Source organism: Macrotis lagotis, chromosome 1, assembly GCF_037893015.1.
Source record: "Macrotis lagotis isolate mMagLag1 chromosome 1, bilby.v1.9.chrom.fasta, whole genome shotgun sequence".
Classification (NCBI taxonomy): domain Eukaryota; kingdom Metazoa; phylum Chordata; class Mammalia; order Peramelemorphia; family Peramelidae; genus Macrotis; species Macrotis lagotis.
The window spans coordinates 319,181,574-319,206,640 of record NC_133658.1 but is presented as its reverse complement, the minus strand read 5'-3'; the positions used below and the strand labels follow the sequence as shown (position 1 = coordinate 319,206,640).

At 40.5% G+C, this 25,067-nt stretch overlaps 1 protein-coding gene across 1 annotated transcript in view; it reads left to right on the top strand.

The window, feature by feature from the left end:
- Nucleotides 1-24,715, top strand: part of SLC7A10 (solute carrier family 7 member 10) — a 48,683-nt gene extending 23,968 nt beyond the window's left edge. The window contains exons 2-11 of the mRNA XM_074211489.1: nt 11,133-11,337; nt 14,826-14,977; nt 16,288-16,413; nt 16,554-16,707; nt 19,355-19,478; nt 19,585-19,688; nt 20,107-20,203; nt 21,722-21,871; nt 22,984-23,161; nt 24,361-24,715. Of these exons, the coding sequence (XP_074067590.1) occupies nt 11,133-11,337; nt 14,826-14,977; nt 16,288-16,413; nt 16,554-16,707; nt 19,355-19,478; nt 19,585-19,688; nt 20,107-20,203; nt 21,722-21,871; nt 22,984-23,161; nt 24,361-24,491 (1,421 nt within the window). The 3' untranslated portion in view covers nt 24,492-24,715. The remainder of the gene's footprint in view (nt 1-11,132; nt 11,338-14,825; nt 14,978-16,287; nt 16,414-16,553; nt 16,708-19,354; nt 19,479-19,584; nt 19,689-20,106; nt 20,204-21,721; nt 21,872-22,983; nt 23,162-24,360) is intronic.
- The last annotated feature ends 352 nt before the right edge of the window (nt 24,716-25,067 follow it).

Below are 25,067 nucleotides of genomic sequence, written 5' to 3'. Positions count from 1 at the left end.
AAAAGCTGAAAGAGCCCTCAGTTTTCTTCTAGTCCAATCCAAAAGAAGTGCCTCCCATATATACATAACAAGTGTTTATCCAGCCAAGACCTCCAAAGAGAGGGAACCCAGGACCTCTCAAGACAACTTTATAATGGCACTTTGTAATCATTGTCTTTGCAGTTTACAATAGTTACTCCCGTAGGACACATCTAATCTATCTTCTCTACATGACAACCCTTTCAATATTTTGACTTAACCATCTGGTCCTCCCTGAGTCTTCTCTTCTCTAGGCTAAACATTCCTACTTCCTTTAGCAGATCCTCATATGACATGGACTTAAGATCTTTCACCATCCTGGTGACAACTATCATCATCACTAATTGTCTGCTGGACATTTCCACCTTGATGTCCCATAGACATCTCAAAATTCATCGTGTCCAAAATAGAACTCACAATTTTTTCCCTTAAAACTTAACCCTCTTTGTAACTTTCCTATTTCTAGCAAGATCAGTCAGTACATTTCAGTTTTCTGATTTGATAATTTCAGTCATCTTCAATTTTTCCATCTCCTTTCTCTCTCCATATCTAAATAATTGATCAATTTTATTCATTCTTCTTCCATATCTCTTAAATTTCTTACCTTCTTTCCATGTTTCCACACAGGCTAGATTTCCCCTGAATCCCTCCTCCATACCCCCCCCCTTCCATAGAATCATGTCTTATAACAAAGATTTTTTTTAAAGAGAAAGAAATTATAATTCAGTAAAACCAATCAACACTTAAAAAAAAAAACTCTTGACATTCCATGAAATGTTACACATTCATAGACCCTGACTTCTGCAAAGTACGAGGTGAGGATGGGGGAGATGTCTTTTCAAAGCTCTTCTTTGGGGTCAAGGATTTCCTTATTCTTTTTATAATATTTAGTTTCAGTTATTTTGTGGTGGTTACTCTTTCCATTGGCATTGCATATTTTGTTTCCTCCTCTCTACTTACCTCACTCTGCATCAATTCTTGTAAATCTTTCCAAGTCTCTCTGTATTTATCATGTTCTCCATTCCTTACAATATAGCAGTAGTTCATTACATTCATTTATCACAATGTTTTTAGCCATTCCCTGAGCAATGGGCATCTTCTTCACTTCCTATTCTTTGCTACAATGAAAAGTGCTGCTATCAATATGTTGATGTCACTGTGCCTTTCTCAATGCAGGCTCAAATTGTGTTCTTAGAGAACTCACTATCAGTTCATATTGAGCATGAAGTTTGCTAAAATCTCTAGATGAATTTTAAATAAATTACTAGGAATAATAAGCTTCCCATTTTGTATTTGTGAAATGTTTATTATATGGATACATATGACTACATGGGACCAAGTCAGTGAACATTTTTAGGGGAATAGAGAATGAGAAAGAAAGGAGCAGCTGTTTTTATTGATTTTTTTTTGCCTTTGCTTCATCTCCATTTCCAAATATATCCATCCTTCCTCCCTCCCCCAGAAAGTCACCACATACAACAAAGAAAAAAAAATGAAAGAAAATGCTGACCCTGAGCCAAGTCACTTAACCTCTGTCAGTCTCAGTACTCATCTGTAAAATGAGGATCATTTTAGCACCTCCCTCCCAGGGTTATTGTGAGAATAAGATGAAATAAAAATTCTGAAGTGCTTACAGTGCCTGGCATATTGTAAGCATTCCATAAAGATTAGTATTATTCTTAAGTTTTTGTGCAGAATAGGCTAAGGAAAGACTGGTAGTGAAAGAAGGGAGACTATTGCAATAGTCCATAAGTGATGAGGGTTTACACTGGATTATGAGTAGAGGTGTGAAGAGAAGGAAGGTAGCTAGGAGGGAGATTGAACAAGTAAGATTATAAGAAGCAGAGTGTACAATAGATAGAGCACTGGATCTGTGTTCAAATTCTGATTCAGACACTTACTAGCTGGGCAAGTCATTTAGCCTCTGTGTTTGCCTCAGTTTTCTCAACTGAAAATAATAGTACATACCTTACAGGCTTACTGTGAGGCTCAAATGAGGTAATATTTATAAAGCACTTTACACAGTAACTGGTGCATAGTAAGGGCTTCATAAATACAAGGTAACATTATTACGACTATTATAATCCACAGGAATCAGTGACAACCAGTCTTGTTCAGGGACTTGGTACCTAAAACACTTGCTACAGTTTTAAGCTTTATTAGCTTAAAGTTCGGAAATTGTAAAGTATTTTAAGTCCTTAAAGCTTTAGGCTGTGTAGTACTTGCAAATTTTGTGATTCTGTAGATAGTAATATGGCAGCTGTTCCCTCATGGGTTACTTTTAACAAAGTAATGTGCAAGCTCTTAGAATGCCATAGAAATGTGACTTATGAGAGGGTTAATATTTGCAATATATGAATTATTGATGATGTGATATGTGATACATGATGGGGTTTTTTTTGCAAGGCAAATGGGGTTAAGTGGCTTGCCCAAGGCCACACAGCTAGTTAATTACTAAGTGTCTGAGGCCGGATTTGAACTCAAGTACTCCCGACTCCAAAGGCCAGTGTTCCACCTAGCCACCCCCATGATGTGTTTTAATAGCTTCAGTACTGCACTAACACTTTTGAGGCACCCTATTTGGATGCAAAGTGACCCCAGTGTTGGGAAATGGATTCAAGTACTCTAGGTATTGTATACCCTGATCTCAGTCAGTCAACAAGCATTTATTAAGTGCTTACAAATTTCCAGCAACTGGGTCAAACACTGGCTATAGTAATAGGCAATCTGATAACGTCCCTCCTTTAGGAGGGGGACTCTCCAGAGTTAACCCACATTTCTGCATTCATGGAAGTTTGGGTTTTAGAACCCCATCTCAGACTGCCTAAGCTTATCAAGATTTATTGCAGTCTGGGGTGGCTAGGTAGTGCAGTGGATTGAGCATCAGCCCTGGAGTCAGGAGTACCTGAGTTCAAATACAACCTCAAACACTTAATAGTTACCTAGCTGTGTGGCCTTGGGCAAGCCACTTAACCCCATGTGCCTTGCAAAAAAAAAAAAAAGGAAGAAAAAAAGATTTATTGACATCTGCAGAGAGCAAGGTGGGCTCCACAAAGAGGGGCTTACTTCAACAGTGGCAAATCCAGAGAGGCCATGTCTACTGAACTCAACCTCAAAACATTTTCTCTGACTCCCCACAAAATCCTTGCTTGTGACTGGAAAGAGCATGGCATAGTGTCAAGAACATTACACTGAAAATTGACAAGAGATGTGGATCCAAATTCCAACTTTATTAACTAATGAATCTTGGAAAGTTACTTAGACTCTAGGCCTCAATTTATTCAGTTATAAAATGGAAATAATAATATTTCCCTGACATACTTCACATATTTTGTAAATCATAATGCTCTAAGAGGAAGCAAAGCAGTTGTCACTAGGCATTCTTGCACAAAGGATGAGATGGGCAAAGTAAGAATTTGACTATTGATTGATGATTGATGTAAAAATGTTAAAAACCAAGATCTTGATTATAGTCTGAGGGGCCATTTTGACCAGTCTCCTGCATCTATGCAAGACTCAACTAATTGATTCTAGGTAGGATAAGAGGATTTTTCATAAAGTTCTATAAATTTCTCTTACTTTAATCTCATTGTACATAAAACTGCTTAGTCACCTTCATTCTTAGTAGTTCATTCAGTTGCCATAATTAAGTCACTACTACCAGAATTGTCATCCTACTTCATCTTGCCCCTTCCTGAGTCCATAAAAGAATCTAGGTCACTAAATTACATTGACCCATCTTGATTGATCCCTTCCTTTGCTTTGTGGGTGAATGGATACAGGAGGGGCACTTTAAGTTGCAAACCCCAAGATTTATAGCTTCTATTCCTGTCTGATTCTGGGGGACCACTACCTCCCTGAATTCCCCCAAGGTCATTGACTTTCAAATATGTCCAAACCATAACTCCCTCATTTTTCCATTTTAATGTGACACTCCTACCCCCAGCCCCACAACCTATTTCATTAGCGCATACCCATAACTATTAGATATGAGATCCCAAATCCAAGCATTCAGCTCTCCAGGAATCTAGTTTTTCCTGAGTACTGGGTGGGCAATTTCATTATGAGAATGACCTTTGGTCAATATTAATTAAAGGAACTAATTTTAAAAATCTTTAGTACTGGGCCTGGCCTAATCTGATTATACATTCTTACCTCCCCAGATCCACTTGGTACTCCCCAGTTGGGTTCTAGCAAGAATCCTGTTCTTACTTGTTAGGAATTTAACATAAATGTTTAAATTAAAGTTTGGCCACAACTTCATTTTATTTCATTAATTAGCAGCCTGTGCCCTCATGCTAAAGCATGTTGAGGGTTTCTTTCCCTGAGGCCCCGGATCATTCAAAACTCCCCTTAATTGTACCTCATAGAACCCCAAAGCAAAGGCTGGAACACAATTCTCAGCACCTGTCCTTCCCAATGCCTCCACTCCCCTAGTGGGAACGTGGGGGAAGCAGGAGTCATATCCCTCTATAATCATGTTGGGATGTAGGTCCCTAGAGAGCTTGACTACAAAGAAGGTCTTCCAGACAATGAAAGTTTATGCACACCATTCAGAGTATTCCTATTCCCACTGAGGGACCCAGAAGATCTCCATAGGATTCTCCACCATAAGATAATCATTTCCATAAATTAAAGTACTACCCTCCCATTCCTCCTGAGAAGTGACTGAGTGCTCTGCTGTTTTAAAGATTCATATGGAATATAAGCAGAAAAGCAGATGGAGAGCAGTAGAAAGAACCTTAGAAGTACAGAGCAAGAGGCAGGGGTTCTGTAATTGAGATTCCATTAATTCTCTCTCTAAACTTGGGCACATCCCTTTCCCCCTTATCCTTCTTCCTATTAGTTTTCCCATTTATAATTAAATGAGTTAGGCTTCAGGGGTCTATCAGGACTCTCCTAGTTCTGACAGTCTATGTGCTAAGGTTCTTCTCAGGATGCCGGTCTATATTCTGAGATCTCTCTTAGCTTAAATGTCTGGGTTCTAAGCATTCTCCCGGGTCTGACATTCTATTTTCTAAGGTCCTATCTAGTTTCAACATGTTCTACAAATAGGAAAAATCACTGTTGGTGATGACATTGCTGTTGATCTTAGAGTTTCTGTGCATTTTTGCTAATATCCACAGCAGAAAAAACAATTTAAAAATTCGTACATCTTAGATCTGTTTACATTCCTGCCCTGAAGGATAATTAATTGCTGGCTTGAGTAGATCCTTGATTTTGATTACAGGTATTAGTGCAGGATTGACTCATCCTTTAAAAACTCAGCCCTTAGCAAATGTAAAGACTTGCCTTCTGTTGGGGGGGGAGGAAGGGAGGGAGGGAGAAAAAAATGGTACAAATCAACACCTTGCAAAAATAAATAAAACAAAATAAAATGTTTACATAATCAAAAAACTATGCATAACCCAATAACTCACACCCTAAATCAAGATGAGGTAGAAAAATGTGAAACTCAAAAACTTGCAAAAGGATGAATGTTGAAAATTAACTGCATGTAATTGGAAAAAAATAAAAGTTTTGTTAGGGAAAAAAAAATTAAAACTCAACCCTTAATAAGGAGAGAGTCAGTTGAAGGAACTTAAAAATATTTAGCCTAAAGCTTGGGGTTGGGAAAGAAATAGAGGAGAGGGAGGAATTCCTGGTATCTTAGATTATTTAAAAAACTATCATGAAGAAGAAAAAAAACCTAAAATTACAGGAGAACAATTAAGAGAAAGTAGATTATGTCTCAAAATGGCATGGTCTAAAAGGAAAAAAAGATAGATTTGGTGTCCAAGAACCTACATTCAAATCTCAACTCTGCCTCTTATTTTCTATGAACCTTGAGTTAAATATTTAACATCTCTGGGTCTCTGTTTTCTTATCTGTAAAATGGGGGTAGGATATAATTGGACTAGATGCCTTCTAAAGTCCTTTCCAGCTTTAAATTTATGATCCTGTGACAATCCCTCCCCATTCTGCATCCAATCCTTGTTTTCTTGGAAATAGTATTCTCTTTTTGAGAGAATAAGGCTAGAACTGAGGATGGGTTACCAAGTTTTGCCAGCAGGTGGTGACACCCTCATACATCTTACCACACACAAAAAACCCCCCACAAAAGACAAAGACTCACATACAACAACACAGACAGACATACAACACAAATACATCTCTGTTTTCTGTCTAATTGTGTTCTTCTAAGCTTATGTTGAAGAGGTTTTCCTGACATATAAATCTTATTCTTTAATCCCAGAATATATTTCCTGGACAATAAACTGATAGAACAAACATGCCAAATCTTCACCATTATCACTTGGTCCTGAGAGGAGATGGTAAAATGAAAGTTGTATCTATACTGATCTTCTCATCTCCAAGTACTTGGCTTTGTTGGGAAATTGGAAGGAAGATGTATCTCATGACTGTCCAGCATGAGTTCCCTTTTTCCCCAACTCTTTACCTTAAACCACTTAAACATCTTTCCCCATTCACTCTTCCTTTGTACCAGTATCAGAAGAAGAGATGACCATTCTGACCAAGTTCAACCTTTCTATTTATGACCTTCATCCCTTTCCCTCTGATGTTCTCCATTAATCTTCTCCTGTCCTGTCTTTTGATCTTTCTCCATCCTCTATCTAGAAATATTCAATCAGATCTCTCCCAATCTTTAAAAAACAAAAACAAATTTAATCTTCATTTGATCCTGGCATTCCTTCCATCTGTTATCGTATACCTTTTTCTCTTTCATAGTCAAACTCCTAGAAAAAGCCCTCTACATTTATGTTCTCCACTGCCATCTCCCATTCATTTCCCGAATTCTTTCAATCTAGCCCTGAATTACCACTCAACTGAAACTGCTGTCTCCAAGATTACCAGTAATCTCTTAGTTGCTAAATCTACTGTCCTTTTCTCAGTCCTCATCTTTCTTGTTGTCTCTTCAACATTTATCATTGTTAACTACCACCTCCTCTAACTACTCTTTCTTCCTTGTACCTACTGTGTATCAGGCCTTGTGCTAATTGTTGAGGGAACAATTACAAATAGGACAGTTTCTCCCTGCCCTCAAAGACTTTACATTCTAGTGGAGAAAACAACACATAAATGAAAACTGGGGAAATATACAGCATCATGGTTATTCCAGATAAAGTAGGACAGAAGTTGACCTATCAAATTACAAGGTCCCAGGGTTACAGTCCAGGTTCCCATAGGAGGCAGATGAAGGGAAGTGCTGAAGTAAAAGTAGTTTGCTCTTTCCTGCCTCTCCTTCTACCTGGCTACTCTTCAGTTTCTTTTTTCTTTATCATTATCCTTCTACCCACTTTATGTGGGTTTACCCTCATGATCTGTCTCAGTGATCTCATCGACTCTCCAGGATTCAATGATCAACTCTATGCAGAGAACTCCAAAATCTACATTATCTAATCTTGATCTTCTCCTGAATCTCACATCACCAGCTACCTTTTGAACCTTTCCAACTTGACATTCTGAGCTTGGTATCGCAAACTCAGTGTCTCTAAAGTAAACCTATTACTTTTCCCCCTAAAACATTCCCTCTTCAAAATGACCCTATTTCTGTCAAGGATACTATGATCCTTTCAGTAACCCAGCTTAACCTCAATCAGCCTTGACTTTCTCATTCTCTCTCATTCTCCTTCATCCTCCTCATACTGATGAGAATTGTACATTCTACTGCCAAATATTCCTCCTTTTTTCCCTATTCACATAGCCACCCTAGTTCAAGCTTTCAAAACTTTTCAACTTTTGCAGTGGTCTCCTAATTGGTGTCAGCATCTCCTTTCCTTCCCCACCTGACCCCCAACCCATCCTCTAGAAAACCACAAGAGATCTTTTTAAAAACACACTTCTAACCATGTCATTTCCTTCTTGCTCAAGAAATTTCAGATATTCCCTATTATCTCTAACACAAAATAAAAACTTCTCCATTTGACACTTAGAACTACATAATCTGTCCCCAGCCTGTCTTTCTAGACTGATTTCACATTATTCCTCTTTATGAACTTTACCTCCCAGCCAAAATGTACCACAGTCTATTCCCTGAGCCTGTCATTCTATTTCCCATAGTCATACTTTGATTAAATTGTCTTTTCCTTACCTTGACCCCTTTCCACCCCAGTGCTTGAAATGTTCTCCCTTTTCTCCTCTGCCACTCCTGTCCCTAACTTCCTTTGAGGCTTAGCTTAAGTGTCACTATGACCACTACCAGGTGTTTCTGGCACACCCTCCCCTGATGTTAAGTGGTTTTCTCCACTTAAGTGAATTTGTATTATTAACTGATCTGTCTCCCCCAGTAGAATGAAAGCTCTTTGAGAATCAAAACTGTTTCCTTTTCCATCTTTGCAAACCCATCACCTGCCACAGTAACTCTCAAATACTAAAAATTAAATGCTTGTTGAATTGAATTGCCAGGACACTGGATTCAGGCTCAGGAAAGAAAATATCAGCACCAGGCTGTAGTTTCTTGAAGCTGGTGTTATTTGCTTGTCAAGGAACTTGGTACATGGCAGCATTTCTGTCTGATGAGTACTACAGGGGTTCAGAGGTAGAGATGTCACACAGATCAGGACAGCTTCATGGAGGAGGTATAACTGGAGCTGGACCTTGAAGGATGAGCTGGATTTTAGCAGATAAAAAGCAAAGAGACAATCTCCTTCTGGCCAAAAAGGAATGAGTTCCAACTCTAAGTTACAGCCCTGTGCTGATCATAAAATCAAGAAGTCCTCTATCTATAAATATCAGATATTTTGCCTAAGAACAGGTTTAAAGGCTGGAAGGGAACTTATCATCTACTTTACATTTTGCCTTAAAACCATATAGGTAATAGGAACAGTTGGAATACAAACCCAGGTCCTCTGATCCCAAATCCGATGCTGTCTGCACTGAAGTCTATACCTCCCTCAATATTGAAGGATAAAATATTTTCTCAGCAATATTCCAATGCCATCCTAGCTGATAGAGAAATCAATGGAGGGGCGGCTAGGTGGCGCAGTGGATAAAGCACCAGCCCTGGAGTCAGGAGTACCTGGGTTCAAATCCCATCTCAGACACTTAATAATTACCTAGCTGTGTGGCCTTGGGCAAGCCACTTAAGCCCATTGCCTTGCAAAAAAAAAAAAAAACTAAAATAAAAAAAAGAGTGAGAAATCAATGGAGCCCTGAGATATACCTCTTCTAGAGAACCTTCCCTCATAACACCAGCCCACTGTAACCTCCCTTTCTCTATATTCATATTCCATTTTTTTATCTATCCCCCTCATTCTGACTCTCCATTACTCACACTCCAAGCCACTTTCCCAGTCCTAATTACCTTAGTTGTTAGATGCCAATCAACTGCCAGTCAGTGAGCCACAAGAACAGATCAATGTCAAATCAAGGAAACTTTAAATCCCCTAACTCTGCTCTCTCCACCCATCTCTATAATTTCGATGGGCATCCCTCAAAAGAGTTTCAAAGTGAAAGAATTCATCTGCTTCACAGTCTGTGAGCAGGAGGTTCCAAAGCTTGTCTTTGCCAGATCACATACCAGTGGACAAAGGAAGCTTCAAGAAAGGTGCTGGGTCTGAGCGGGGGAAGGCAGAGAGTGGGATAGGGTGGTCCTTTTAGACCTATGCAAATTTCAGGCACTTAGACAAACAACATCACCGATTCTCCTGAGAGATTTCTTGGCTCAGAGAGCCTTACTAACACATTGCCAAGCAAGTTGGCAGCTTCTGTAAGTCAGACCCTTCCCCTGTAAATAATAATAATGTTCTTACTTTGTTTACAAAACACTAGACAGTTTACTATGTGGCTTTTACAATCATAATTGAGAAGCAGCATGGTGAACTGGAACAGTCCCTTGATTTGAAGGTGGAGGACTTGGGTTCAGATTTCCATTCTGCTGGTTATACCTGTATAACCACAAATAATTCAATTTCCCTCTTTCAGGTTCTGTTTCCTCATCCATCAGATGAAGGATTAGACAAGATTCTTCCACCTCTAAGGTCAATGAGCTATATGACTCTTGCTCTTCCCGGTTCAAATTTGATGATCTCATTTGATCTTTACAACAGGTAGACAAGAAATGAAATCACAAACTAACCCAAGGACCTAAGATGCAGCCTAACTCAATAAAAAAAATTCCATGGTAGAGGCATTATTAGGAATTCTTGTGCAAAGTGCAAATTCAGTTGAGGATGGTATGACTGGGAAGGTGAGAAAGTAGTCACTCCCTCTAAGAGTCCAGTCCTTTCATTTTGAAGAAGACTAGAGGATACAGAGAAAGTATGCCATGGCAATAGGAATCTGGAGGGTAGTAGTCTGGTGATGCCTGCACCTTTTAGTAGCTGGGTCTAGCAAAGGATAATGAGACAAGGTGCAGAATGGCATTTCCTGCAAGGAAAAAGTATGGCTCCTCTGAATACTGGTGCCCTGGATCACAGTCTTAGTCACGCTATGATAGATCATAGTTGTTTGGCACATATTCTCCTTCTTCCAATTATAAGGCTAAGTGAGAGAAAATAATTTTCCCTGGGCTCCTCAATGGGTCCACGGCAAAACTGAGACCAGAATCCATCTCCTGACTCCTAGGTAGTGCTATTTCTCCCAGATCCCACTGTCTCTTTGATTTTGCTCATGGGCTAGGGACTGTACTCAGGTTCTAGGGGTTCCTTGAGAATTAGTCTCAGGGGGCAGCTAGGTGGCACAGTGGATAAAGCACCAGCCCTGGAGTCAGGAGGACCTGAGTTCAAATCCAGCCTCAGACACTTAATAATTACCTAGCTGTGTGACCTTGGGCAAGCCACTTAACCCCATTGCCTTGCCAAAAAAACTAAAAAAAATATTTAGAGAATTAGTCCCAGGGAATCCTCAATCCTTCTCCACTGGGCTGGACTCCAGCTCCCCTGATGATCCAGCTGGCAGAATCTCAGTGTGATCAGGGAAGACTCAATATCTGAATTTAATAAACCTTGTACATTCTAAAGCAGACAAGGAAGGCTTGGGCATCATTTGGGATTATCTGTGGTACTGCTTCTCCATAAGTGGAATAAAGGCCCCTCAGCTTGGTTTTGAAGGAACCATGAGAACACTGGGATCCTGAATTTCTGCTCTATCCTTCTTCCCTTTCCCCCTTGCAGGTAACATCATTGGCTCTGGGATATTCATCTCCCCCAAAGGTGTGCTGGAGCATACCGGCTCAGTAGGCCTTGCCCTGGTGGTCTGGGTATTAGGTGGAGGAATTGCAGCCCTTGGCTCCCTGTGTTATGCTGAGCTTGGAGTGGCTATCCCCAAATCTGGAGGTGACTACTCCTATGTGACTGAAATCTTTGGAGGTCTTGCAGGGTGAGTACTAAGGAGTGAAGTCTGGGACAGGACAGCCACCCATGATGCTGGTTGGATGTCATATAGCCCAAAGCTTGGTCATACATGTTTACTTACAAACCCTAAAAACCAAACTGCGAACTATAGCCATTCACTTATTCTTGCTATGTCTTATCTGCCTCTTTTGTAAATGAAGGAGTTTTTCTGTGTCCAAGGTGAGAGGGAGAGTTTTCTTCTCTTTTAGATGGGGTAAGGGGTAAGCAGGAACACCTCACTGGAAGCAAACCCATATAAAAATCTGGATAAATTAGAGTAAGTGTCTGATTCTCATGACAAAAGGATTCTTCCCTTTACAAAAGCACTCAGGAAGGTTGATAATAGTTAAAGACAAAGCATCTAATATATTCTCAAAAGTTTCAAAATGTTATGTTTTCCTACTCTAACTGGCCCATTTTAGGATATAATAATAGCCCAAGAAGGTTACAAATTTGTAACCAAATAAAATATTAGCTTCATGTACAAATGATAACCTTGTTTGACTATTATCAATGTTATTTTAATATATAATATGACAAAAGAATTCAGGAGGGATAGGATTTGAGGACTGAACTCCTTTAGGGAAATCTCCAGGTGAGTAAAACTTCCTTGATCAATACAGGTCCTAGCTTTCCTTTTACTCAATAAGAATTGCCTAAAGCACTGAGAAATACAATTCCTTAGCCAGGATTTGTCCCAGATCATCCTAGCTTTAACTTTAGCTATTTTCTTTTTAATAATTTTAATATGTTATTTATTTCATTAAATATTACCCAATTACACATTAAAAATGTAATATTCATTATTTAGAATTTTGAGTTCTAATTCTCTCTTGCCCCTTCCCTGTTCCTTGAGAAGGCAAACAATGTGATATTCATTATACATATGAAACCATGCAAAACATATTTTTATTTTTGCCATGAAACAAAAGAAAACACACAAGAAAAGCAAGAAAAATAAAAAAGTATGCTTTCATCTGCATTCAAAGTTCATCAGTTCTCTCTCTGGAGGTGAAGGCCTTTTTCATCTTGGGTCCTTTGGAATTGTTGTGGATCATTGTCTTGACCAGAGAAACTAAGCCTTTCACTGTTGATCATCCTGACAATATTCCAGCTCTTTTCTTTGTCCACTATGTTACACTGCGTAAAGAGCATGTGCAAGTGCTGAATGGTCTATCTTGCCTTCTTTGGAATGATCTCAATACCTGAATAAAGGCTAACTGTTGTGCCCACACCACCCTAATTAGCTACCACTAATTATGTCGAGGCAGCTACCAGAACTGAAGCATAGTACTGGGGTAGAATAAATAAGTCCCCTTTCTAGGATGGCACTAACTTACTGTGTGACTTTGGGTCCTTTGAAACTCTCGGTTTCCTCATCTGTGAAATAAGGGATGTGCTCTCATCATCTCTAAGACTAAGTATTTTATGCTTAAGGACTTAGTGAAACTTCAACCCCTTTTGAAGTGATGACCACATCACAAGACCTTATATTTTCCAAAGCTCTTTTAAAGTTATCACTTCAATCACCATGCCCAGAAAGTTAGTAACCTATGCATGCCCTTTGATCCACATACACTACTAAGCCTATATCCCAAAAACATCAAAGAGGAAAATGATTTATTTGTACAAAAATATTTTTAGTAGTTCTTTTCATGGGAAGAAAAAATATTGGAAACTAAGGGGGTGTCTTCCTACTAGGGAAGTCATTGTGCCATGGGAAATGATGAAATGGACCCTTCCAGAGGAAACGAGGAAGACCTTTAGGAACTGATTCAGAACAAATGGGGAAGACTAAGAGACAATCTATATATTTTAGAGAAAACAGCTTTGCAATAATTTAGAACTCTGATCAATACAGTGAGAAACCAAAAGTCCAAAAAGAATCAAGATGGAACATGCTCTTCACCTCCTGACAGACAGGTGATAAATTTAAAATGCAAAAAGAGACATGGGGATTTGTTTTGCTGAACTATATAAAGATGTAGCAAGGGATTTGGTTTGAAGTTGTTTTTTCATTTCCTCTGAGAAGGATAAATTAATTTTAAAAAAATATTTGAGGGGCAGCTAGGTGGCGCAGTGGATAAAGCACCAGCCCTGGAGTCAGGAGTACCTGGGTTCAAATCCAGTCTCAGATACTTAATAATCACCTAGCTGTGTGGCCTTGGGCAAGCCACTTAACCCCATTTGCCTTGCAAAACCCTAAAAAAAAAATTGATTCTTGAAAAGTAAAAAATAGTAAACTAAAAAACTCTTTAAAATAGCATGCTTTCTTAATATAATTGATGCATACAAAATCACTAATAAATCTAAGTCAAGGCTTTCCCCCTCATATCAAGAAAAAAGGAAAGACCTTGATGTTCCATTTAGCAACTGGAGTACAATAGAAATACTTCTTAGAAAAGTATAGAATTAATTCCTTACAATCCTCTGAATCTCCCACAGAAATTCAGCCCACCCAGGAAGTTCACTAAGAAAAGAAATTCTAGACAAATGAGTTACAGAAGCTTTGTAACAGAATTGGCAACAGAGATGGGGTGGCATAGCAGTCACATAATCATATAATCAAATAATTACAAATATACAGCAGAAAAAGATCTTTCCTTGATAATTATATATATATATATATATTTATATATCCATGAAATTAAATGCAAGATGGTAGAATCCATTCATTCACGCAATTCTTTGTTACTATAAATAATTGTTAAACAATTTATTTTTAGATATAGTTCTGCTCTTCGAAGAAAACACTATTGATCAGTAATATCTCATTTTTGAGAAGAATAAAAAGCTTTAAGATCCTGGGTATGGAGGAGGGTAATTACCTTATTTAAAAATCCTCCCAGCCCTAGGGAGGATGCTATAGAAAGGATCCTATAGATTCTATAAATCTGGAAAGTGAAACACTTAGAGGCTAAGCAACTTTTCAGGGTCCTACAACAAGAGGCAAACTTAGAAATAACTCCTAAGTTGCCTAATTCTTTTCACTACACTGGAGACCCTTCATAAAGCTCTTCCTTTGTGGGGAGAAAGTGACTATAGGAGAACTGGGTCAGGTCTTGAATCAAAGGCAATGGATGAAAATGAGAGCCCAATCAGTCTTATCAAATAACCTGTACCTGGGCCACATCAAAGGTGGCCTAATTATAGCCAGAGTACTGGATTTGGAATCAGGAAACCTGCCTTAGGCTAACAACTGGTTGGCTGCACAACCCTTAGGTAAGTCATCTAACTATTCACTCTATGTTCCAGTTATCTTATGTGTAAAATGAGAGAGTTGGGGTGATGACCTTGAAGGTCTCTTAAAACTCTAAATTTAGGATTCCAGATCTCTCTAAAAACATAGACCTGACTTCTAGACTCTAGGATCTGGACTTTTGATCTGGCCTCTAGATTTGGGACCTCTTACTCCCTAGAAATTCCTGCCCTTCAAGAAGATGACCCTCAACTTTCTCTTTCCTCTAATTCCAGCTTCCTGCTGCTATGGAGTGCAGTGCTCATCATGTACCCCACCAGTCTGGCCGTCATCTCATTGACCTTCTCCAACTATGTCCTCCAGCCTGTGTTCCCCAACTGCATCCCACCCTACACAGCATCCAGAGTACTCTCCATGGCCTGCCTATGTAAGTGCAGCCCATCTCTTATCTCCTTTTAATCTCCTCCCTATAGTGTCTGGGGAACCCATTTCATGATTGATCCAGGACTACCATCTCTGAGTCTAAAAGAAGGATGTTTCTAGAATAGGTGAGTTGACAAGGATCCACATGAGTTCCAGGCATAGTCCTATGCTTTTTTCCACAAGAACTGTGTCCAAGAGATGGTGGAAATTTCCTATATATGTTATTTTATCCCTGCCCTTGTTTCCCAATCTATAAAAGTCTCCCAGGGCTGTGTCTGCCTCTAGTTTAGGAGGATGAGGAGAAGCTGGATGAGAGTGGTTGGAGAGGGATGGGGGAGAGAAGAGAAGTTGCTATCAGAAGCAGTGATAGAGAAAGCCCCCTAAACTAGTCAGCAAGCTGGACTTTAGACCCCTAGGATGCTCCCCAACATAGGTATTAATGTTCTCTTCCTCTTCAAATTATGTTTACTTATCCCATGTAGAATGTAAGAATTAAGTCAGGGACTGTTTTTGGTTTCTGACTTGCTATCCCTAGTGCATACCACATTTTTTTTCTTAAGACCAGTCGTGATCTCATTGAGAGAGGGAATTTCTGTTAAGAAAACTCTGCATCTGCACTGCAATTAACCAGCTGTAAGAGATGCCTCACTGAGACATTGAAGGGCCTGGTCTAAGGTCACACAGCTATTATGCATCAGAGATACATTTTCCTCAAATTAGCCCTTTATATCCATTACATCGCACTATCTGGTTCCTTTCTCTCTCTGTCTCTCACCTCTGGAAACAAAGAAAGCATTTAAATGTTTTTGGGGAAGAGTAGAGGAGCCTGCCTATGATAGATGAACTTATTAGACAGGTTAAGTTTTGACAGGGGTTTGAATGAATATAAGTTGTCTCCCTTCCAAATTTGGGGTCCCACTCCTGGATACTTGCTTTGCCTCCTCCTTCAAACTTCCCCATGAAATTGTGGAAATATTCATAGACTATGGCAAATGGCCAATAGGTTCAAGACTATCCTCTTTTCAATTCCACCCCATATAAAACTTAACTGTACTCTTGCCCATCTACACAGGATGGTCCCAGCCCTCCCACCCCACCCCCCACCTCCCCAGCCATTAAAATGAAATTAGTCTATGCGCACTTTTTGAGAATTAGACTTTGTTTTTTGGGTTTATCCAAATGTACCCACTGCTCATTAGTACTGATAATCAGGAGGGATCTGGGGAGGAATTTTGAGTTTGTAACTATATCCCCATGACATGGTGCTGGTGGTCCCATGCTCTGTCCCAGTAACACCCCTTTCCTTCCACCCAGTGCTTCTCACATTTGTGAATGGCTCCAGTGTCCGGTGGGCCACACGGATCCAAGACATCTTCACAGGAGGAAAGTTGCTAGCACTTGCCCTCATCATCACCGTTGGCTTCATCCAGATCTTCCGGGGTATTAATAGAGGGGTGGATGGGCTGGTGGGGAAGACTTAGCTCCTGGGCCCCAAAGGAGGTTGCTTTGTTGGAGTGGGTCCTTGGGGTTGGAGACTACCATCAGCCTATTTCCCCCAATATTCCATCTGGCTTCCACAGGCAACTATGATGAGCTGAGACCCAGCAATGCGTTCAGCTTCTGGATGATCCCTACTGTGGGGCACCTGGCTCTTGCCTTCCTGCAGGCATCCTTTGCGTTCAGTGGCTGGAATTTCCTCAACTATGTTACAGAAGAACTGGTTGATCCCCGCAAGTGAGTGAGCATCATCAGCAGGAGTCAGGGGCTCTGGAAAACAAGGCCAATTCTCCCCTCAGCCTGGATGGAGTAATGATGCAAAATGTGAAATATCTCCAAGGGTGGGAGAATGGGAGGGGTGGATAGAAGTAAAGGTCCTGACACAGGAAACCAAAGAGTGACCCAATAGATGAAGGTAGGTTTTCAATAACTATTTTCCCAAGGGAAACAGAAGCTATATCTTTGAGGCCTCTACCCCACATAACCATAAGAACCTGGATTTGTGGTTAAGAGACCTGAGTTTGAATCTCAAAGTCAGCACTTAGCTGCATGACCATGGACAATCACATTTGTGATTTTACTTATAAAGCCTCAGTTTCTTCACTTGAAAAGTGAGGATGATTCCTATAGAATTATTGACCATAAAGAGTAATTGTGAGGATCAAATGAAGAAATATACAGCATGTCCCAAAAGTCTCAGTGCTGCTGCAAGCTTTAAAAGCTACTTTAGGGGGTGGCTAGGTGGTGCAGTCAGGAGTACCTGAAAGCAAATCCGGCCTCAGACCCTTAATAATTATCTAGTTGTGTGGCCTTGGGAAAACCACTTAACCCCACTGCCTTGCAAAAACCTTAAAAAAAATAAAAAATTTTAAAAAGCTACTTTAAAAGATTGCAAGAGCACTAAGACTTTTGGGACAACCTGTTTATAAATTATTTCAACTATTATCATTATTCCTTTTTTTTTTAAGGTGGAAAGGAGGTCTGAAACATCCTAGAGCCTTGCAGGGGAATAAAAGAGCCCTACTGTCAAGGAGTTTCTCATCTGAGAGGTTGACAAGAGACAAGAATGGATTTTCCAATGAACAGATTAATGGAGCCTACTTTTCTAAGATGGAATGACCACTCCTTAGTGACTAGATTGAGTGGTCTCTGGTCTTTAGCTAGAAATATTATAACCTCCTGAATACTAGTAAAAAGAATCTGGGCCTAGGAGTTGGAAACCTGTAATCTTGTCTCTAATCTTCAGAATAAACAACTAGTACTAATTAAATTTCTGGATGGTTTGGGGCAAGTCAGTTCACTTCTATATACTTAGTTTCCCCATCTGTAAAATAAAAGTAATATAAGAATCAGATGAAAGGTCTGGGAATGTTTAACCTGGAGAGGAGAAGACTTGGGGTACAGAGAAAAGCTATCATCACCTAATTAAAGGGCTGTCAAGCAGAAGAAAGATTATACTTTTTCTGCTTGGCCCTAGGGGATGGAACTAGGGCTAATAAATGGGAGTAACAGAGGAGTTCGTTTTAATGTGGTATACAGAAAAAAAAAAAGATGGGGTTATCTGACAATGGAATGACTTATCTTATGAAGTGGCAATTTTCCCCTCATTAAAAAAAAAAACAAGTGTTCAAAACCTGGATTCTGGAATTGAGCAGGAGATGGAAGTAGATAGCCTATAAGACCCCTCCCAGTTCTGTGATGATTCTGTGAATCTCTATACTATCTCAGAGGTCTTAGAAATCAAAGGACATTAGAACTGGACAGGATCTTGTAAACCATTTCATCTAATCTCTTTACTCTTCAGATGTTGGAACTAAGGCCAAGAGAGGTTAAACATTTGCTTGGGACCGAGCCCAAGCTGTTATGAAGCTCAAACCAGAAAACAATTTAAGATAGCTTGGAAAATATGCATCTGTGAGACCCCAGAGCAACTTCCCAGCCCCATGTGGCTTCAAATATGGGAAATTCGGATTCCTTGTCAATCAGCTGAGCCAGGAGCATGATGTGGATAGAAGTCAGTTGCAAAAACAAACAAAATTAAAAACTAGATACCTGCATTGTCACCCAAAAAGGAAATGAAGGTAGAAACTGATATTATCCAGCCAGAAAAGAGGAAGATAGGGGCTGACCCAATCCCTCTTTACACAGTAGCCATCCCCTGTACCTCTAGGTCCCAGAGGTCTTCCAATAAGCTACAGAGAACAATAGCTGTCCATTATCTAGGATCTAAAGATGGAGAATGTGAATTATTCAGGCCTCCAGGTCTCTTCTTTTCAAGGGGAAGGAAGGAGAAACAAACTAGGTCTGTAGAGCTTTGTAAGCCTTTTCTGTCCATGGTGTAACTCAGACTCTAGCTAACTTTGGCTTTAAGTTCTCAAGAGAGAAAATCCTATGCCTTCAAAGGCAACCTATTTCCACTTCTAAATCACTATGATCATTAGAAAGCTTTCTACAGTACTTTAAGATTTGCAAAATACTGTTGTTTATCCCCACAACTACCCTGGGAGATAGGTGCTATTATGATCCCCATTTTACAGATGCAGAAACTGAGGTAAATAGAAGTTAAATGACTTGTCCAGGGTCACAAAGCTAATGAGTATTTGAGGCAAGATTTTAATTCAGGTCTTCCTGATTCTGGTACTGTACCCCTTATACCACTTAATGCTTAAAGTTAAACTCATTGTTCTTAGTTCTGACCTCTGCCCTTCTTTCTTCTACCCCATGCTGCTCCTCAGCCTATGTTTATTGTAATCAAAAGTGATTTGGTGGGCATCCACTAGTCAGGGGATAGAACCTCAGTGTCCCCACATTCCCACCCCCTTTGGCTCTATTCTTCCCTCTCCCAAGTACCAATACTGATGGATCATTATTATTCTCTCAACAGGAACCTACCTCGAGCTATCTTCATCTCCATTCCTCTGGTGACATTCGTGTACACATTCACTAATGTGGCATACTTCACAGCTATGTCCCCACAAGAGCTCTTATCTTCCAATGCCGTTGCTGTGGTAAGTTCCACAGCCTACTGTGTTATTCCCTCTTTCCCAACTCACTCTTATCCAGGCATCCCAGGCGAACTGGCCTTCTCACTCCCTCTGCCTTCCATTGCTGTAGACATTTGGAGAGAAGCTACTGGGCTATTTCTCTTGGATCATGCCTGTCTCGGTCGCCCTCTCCACCTTCGGAGGGATAAATGGATATCTTTTCACCTCCTCCAGGTGAGCAATCTAGATCTATCAAGAAGGGATGATGACCAGGAGGACTAAAAAGAGTTAAAAACCTCCAAGGGAGGTGAGAAAGAGTAGCATGAGTCCTCCTTTAACATTAATATGGAATCTCCCAGGACAATTCCCAATTCTACTCAAAACAAAGCAAGAGGGAATCAGGGTAAAGAAGGAGAATTTTATAGCCACCTGGGCTATGGAACCCTAGTTGAGGGGAAGGTCAGAAGACATAGTGGAAGTGATGCAGAGAAAAGTGGAGTGGGATAGGGGTGTTGAAGGGATAGAGACCTAGAAGGGATGAGAAATCTAGGACTCAGTTCTATGGTTCCTACTACTGCCATCTAGTCCCCATTGTCTGATTCATCCAATGTAGAGCTTATCCAGGCCCCAGACTGGTATTTCTTCCTTCCAGATTATGCTTTTCTGGAGCCCGTGAAGGCCACCTTCCCAGCCTGCTGGCCATGATTCATGTCCAACACTGCACCCCAATCCCTGCACTTCTCGTCTGTGTAAGTCTAGCTATCCCTGATTGTAAGTGACCCCCCACTCAAGGAGATTCTAGGACTCAACTCCCTGCTGACTTCTAGGATCAGTAGAACCTCATGAGTAATGAAAATTAATCAGTTTGAATCATTTGAATAATTAACTTCAGTTTACTTTGTTAGTATACATCTGGCTTTGACAAATAGATTGGCTGAAGTAGATATCTGTCTACACAGTCACTGTGAGAGGGTCACTTCAGCTTTTTTTTTTTTCCTTATGTGATTCTAAGGTTCTTCTTTAGGTTGGTTCCAACCTTTTCAGAGGCAAGAGAAAATATGACCCAATGCAATCCCCTCATCCTACACTGATCCTACACTATCACTTTTCCAGCTGGCCCCCTCCCAAAGCTGATCTGGGATGAGTGTCTGGAACTATATCTTAAAAACCATTGGAGAGAAAACATACGTACACACAAACACACCATCTCCTAAGCTTGGTTTGGATTCAAGACGTGAGAGCAGACATTGGTAGAAGAGAAAATGACCTAAGGGGAAACTATAGTAGTTGGCAGTGGGATACCATGATCTGGCAGTTAGGAGAAATATTACTTTCATTAAAAATACACTTGCAAGGTAAATGCAAGAACAAGAGAGTTAAGTCAGACTCCAAAAACATAAAGCAACACCTCACTTGGCTTCACATAAAGCACCACATGCAGGACTGGGTAAAAGAATGACTTCTTTGCATCCGGGACTCACTCTCTCTAACCACAAAAAACCTTCTAAAAGTACTTCAGTTCTAGACCAATGGGTACATGAAACATCCATTCTATTTCCTTCTCCCACTTCATTCTCACACCTATATATCCAGGCATTAACCATCTCTTGTACCCCTTACACTCTTTTGATTTTCTGAGCCCTCCTTACTATTCCCATGTGATCCTCAAAATAAACCTGTGAACTGTGATCCAGGCAGGAAAAGGATCTATTCCCATTGTATTAAGGGCTATCTCCTGCTCCCCCATCTCTCCCAGCTAGAACAAAGATATCTAGCCACAATCCAGAGAGCTGACCATGCCTTGCTTACTCACCCTGAGTGGAATTCTGAGAAATTATGAAGATTGTCACTTCATACCCTGCCTTTCCTCTTATTTTCTCTCTCTCCTTTTAGCAGGATCAACTTGTTCTCATTCACAAAACTCCGTGCCTTATCTAGTCCCTCCTCCGACACAGAAACTTCACCTGCCCCAAGATCTTTCTCTCAGATTCCCTACCCTCAAGATTTGAATCTTCTCAAATGTTTTTACATTAGCCAGGGGTATCCCAGGAAGAATTCAACTTTATGATAAAATTACCAAGCTGCATTAACCCTCTTTTTCCTTGGGTCCAGTTTAGCAAGGAATGAACCTGAGACTTAAGTAGCAGTAGTGAAGGTGCCACTGAATCCTACATGGGTTCATGTAGGTATAAAGGCACTGAAGGCAACCAGAGCTATTGTCTCTAGACATTCAGATGCAATATTAGTTAATTCCCCTTCTCTTCCAGTGTGGAGCCACAGCAGTGATCATGCTTGTGGGAGACACATATACATTAATTAATTATGTGTCCTTCATCAACTACCTCTGTTATGGAGTGACTATCATTGGCTTAATTGTGCTGCGATGGAAGAGACCCAAGCTCTTCAGACCCATCAAGGTGAGCATCATTTAACTTTGTTCAAGGACTGAATATGTTATGAGTGTCCTAATGGCTTCTCAGTTTAGGTAACCCAGAGACCAAAACAACAACAACAATAACCAGCATCTATATAGTGCCTTAAGGTCATCTCATTTGGCAGCTGGGTGGCACTTTGAATAGTTGGAAATGAGTTGGAAATGGAATCAGAAAAACCTGAGTTCAAATATGAGCTCAGATAACTTTCTAGCTGTATGACCCTAGGCAAGTCGCTTAATCTTTCATTGCTTCAGTCTCATAAGGGGATGTAAGATGGGGATGATAATAATAGAGAAGTTATTGTGAGGATAAAATATTTATGTAGTGCTTTGTAAAACTTAAGAGTGTTATATAAAAATGGTTATTATTATTATTATTATTATTATTATTATTATATTCTCACAATAACCTTGCTAGGCAGATGCTATTATCATCACTATTTTACAGATGAGAAAACTGAAACTTAAAGAAGCTAAATGACTTAACAAGGTCACACAACTAGGAAATTATCTGAGCTTTAATTTAAAAATAAGTCTTCCTTATTCTTCTTTCTGGCTCTCTCTCTCTCTCTCTATCCACTGTAGCCCCTAGAAGCAGCAGCAGCAGCCAAGGCTGAGCAGGACACCCAGCAAAATAAAACAATATTCTGCCTAAGAAACATGCCAGAACTTGTGCATCCAAAGGAATTTTGCCCCCTCACAAGAGTCCCACTGGAAACTCTTATTCCTGCAACTTTGCTATGACTTTCAGCATTTCTGGGAATAACCTTCAGAGTTAGTTTAGAAACAAAAACACACTTTGCTCTTTGTATTCCATTTTTAGTCCAGAGCTTAGAACTGAGCCCTTATCAAGTTTTCACTGATCCACTCCAAAAATCAAGCCCCTTCCTTATTCATTGTTAGGAAAACAAAGTGGAAAGTGGGAAGGACGGGATTCTAGAAGGTTGCTGGGCAGTGAATAGGGCTGCCTGGTTTCATTTCCATCTTTGCAGAGCCTGACTCAGTGCATCTATACAGTCGGCATTTAATAAACGCTTGTTGCCTGGGAGAATCCAGCCCCTCGACCCCTGTTGCTCTCTATCTCTCTTTCTCCAGGTAAATCTTCTCATCCCAATCACGTACTTGACCTTTTGGGCATTTCTGCTGATCTTCAGCTTTTACTCAGAGCCTGTAGTCTGTGGCATTGGCCTCATCATCATTCTCACAGGCGTCCCTGTGTTCTTCCTGGGCGTGTCCTGGAGAAACAAACCAAAGTTCGTGCACAGGCTCATTGGTGAGTGAGGGGCTGGACGAGTACTGGTGGGCAAGAGGGTTAGTATCAGAGGAGCTTATTAGAGTTGGAGATCTCAGAGGCTAGAGTCCAACATCCTCATTTTATAAATGAGGAAACTGAGATCCAGGGAGGTTAGGTGACTTGCCCAATATTAAAGTTAGTCAGAAGGTATGTTTGAACCCAGGTCCTCTGACTTGAGAACTGGCTCTTTCCACTAAGCTATTTACTAGCCTGTGGGAGAAGGGACAGAGCCTTGATTGGCCAGGAAAAGTCATTATACCTAATTAAAGGCTAAGTGTTCTCCAGACTGTAAAGTTAATCTTTAAAAGTACATTTCTGGACTCCCTAAGCTCTGGGTTGCTCATTATGTTAACCAGAGGACTCTTTCAGCATTGTGGTCTTCCAATCACGCCCCCCTTCCCTTAGTCACCTCAGAAAGAAGAGAGGGAAGGAAGGGAGGGAAGAAGGAGGGAAAGCAGAAGATAGAGGAATGAAGGAAAACAAGAAAGGAGGGAAGGGATAAAGGGAGAGGAGGAAGATAAGTAGATAGAGAAGGAGGAAGGTAGGGAGAGAAAGGAAAGGAAATAGAGGAGGAAGAAAGGAAGGGAGGGAAGGAAGAAAAGAAGGAAGGAGGGAGGGAAGGAGAAAGGAAGGGAAGTAGAGAAGGAGGAAGGAAGGAAGGAAAGAAGGATGAAGAGTAAAAGGAGAGAAAAAAGAAATGGAAGAAAGAAGGAAAGAAGAGATAGAGGAAGGAAAGGAGGAAGGCAGGCAAGATCTCCCCAGCTCCTAGAATTACTAGGTAATATTGTACTGTGAGGCAGCAGGAAAAACTCTGGCCCAGGAGTCAGGAGAACTGGATTCCAGTCTTGGCCCTGACACTAACTTCCTATGTGACTTTCAACAAGTCCCTTTCCTTCCTTGGGCCATTCTCACCACACAAAGTGAATGAGATGAGGTTTAAGGTCCCTCCCATCTCTGACAGTTTGTGAATCTGTGAGTTCAGAGACCAGCAGGTATGGGAAGAGGACTTGTTTTTCAAGGGACAGATTTAAGAAGTAGCTTTGGAATTGTCTTATTGAGGGGTAAATAGAACTGGACAGGTTTCCTCTGGAATCCAATGTTCTGCAAACCACAATGCATAGCATTGCATAGCAGGGTGACTCGTCCTAACCCTGGCCTAATGACTTCTCTCTGTCCAGAGTCCATTACGTGGTGGGGCCAGAAGTTGTGCTTCGTGGTATACCCTCACAGTGATGCCCCTGAAGAGGAAAATGGTCCCTGCCCTCACCCCACCCTCCCTGGAAGTGAAAAGGCTTTGAAGACACAATGAGATGCTTATCAAGTCTCAAGTAGATTTTTTTTTGTTTACATGTTATACTTTTGTTTTTGAAAAAGTTTTCTTGGGGAAAAAAAGATATGTTTCTTAGACACTTTTAATTAGCAAATCCCCCCCCCAACAATACACCCCATCCCAGATCAACCCTCCTTAGCTATGCAGATAGCAGGAAGTCTATAAATAAAACAAGGATCTGATTGTTTAATTCTGACACTCCGTTCAGTCCATTAGTAAGGTTGATTTGGAAACACAATGCATAGAGGCCAGATGCACTAGCTCATGTCTCGAGGGATCAGTCACTGTGGAAATGTAGACCCATACTCACCTCTCTGCCTGGGACTTCATATTAGAGGTGGGGGAAAAGAAAAAGAACATGGTCACATATGCTGAATTTGTACTTAGTGCTCATGGCTTATGGTCTGTTTCCTGTATGGCAATAACTAACATTATATGGTTGGGGTGGCTAGGTGGTGCCGTGGATAGAGCACCGGCCCTGGAGTCAGGAGTACCTGAGTTCAAATCCGGCCTCAGACGCATAATTACCTAGCTTGTATGGCCTTGGGCAAGCCA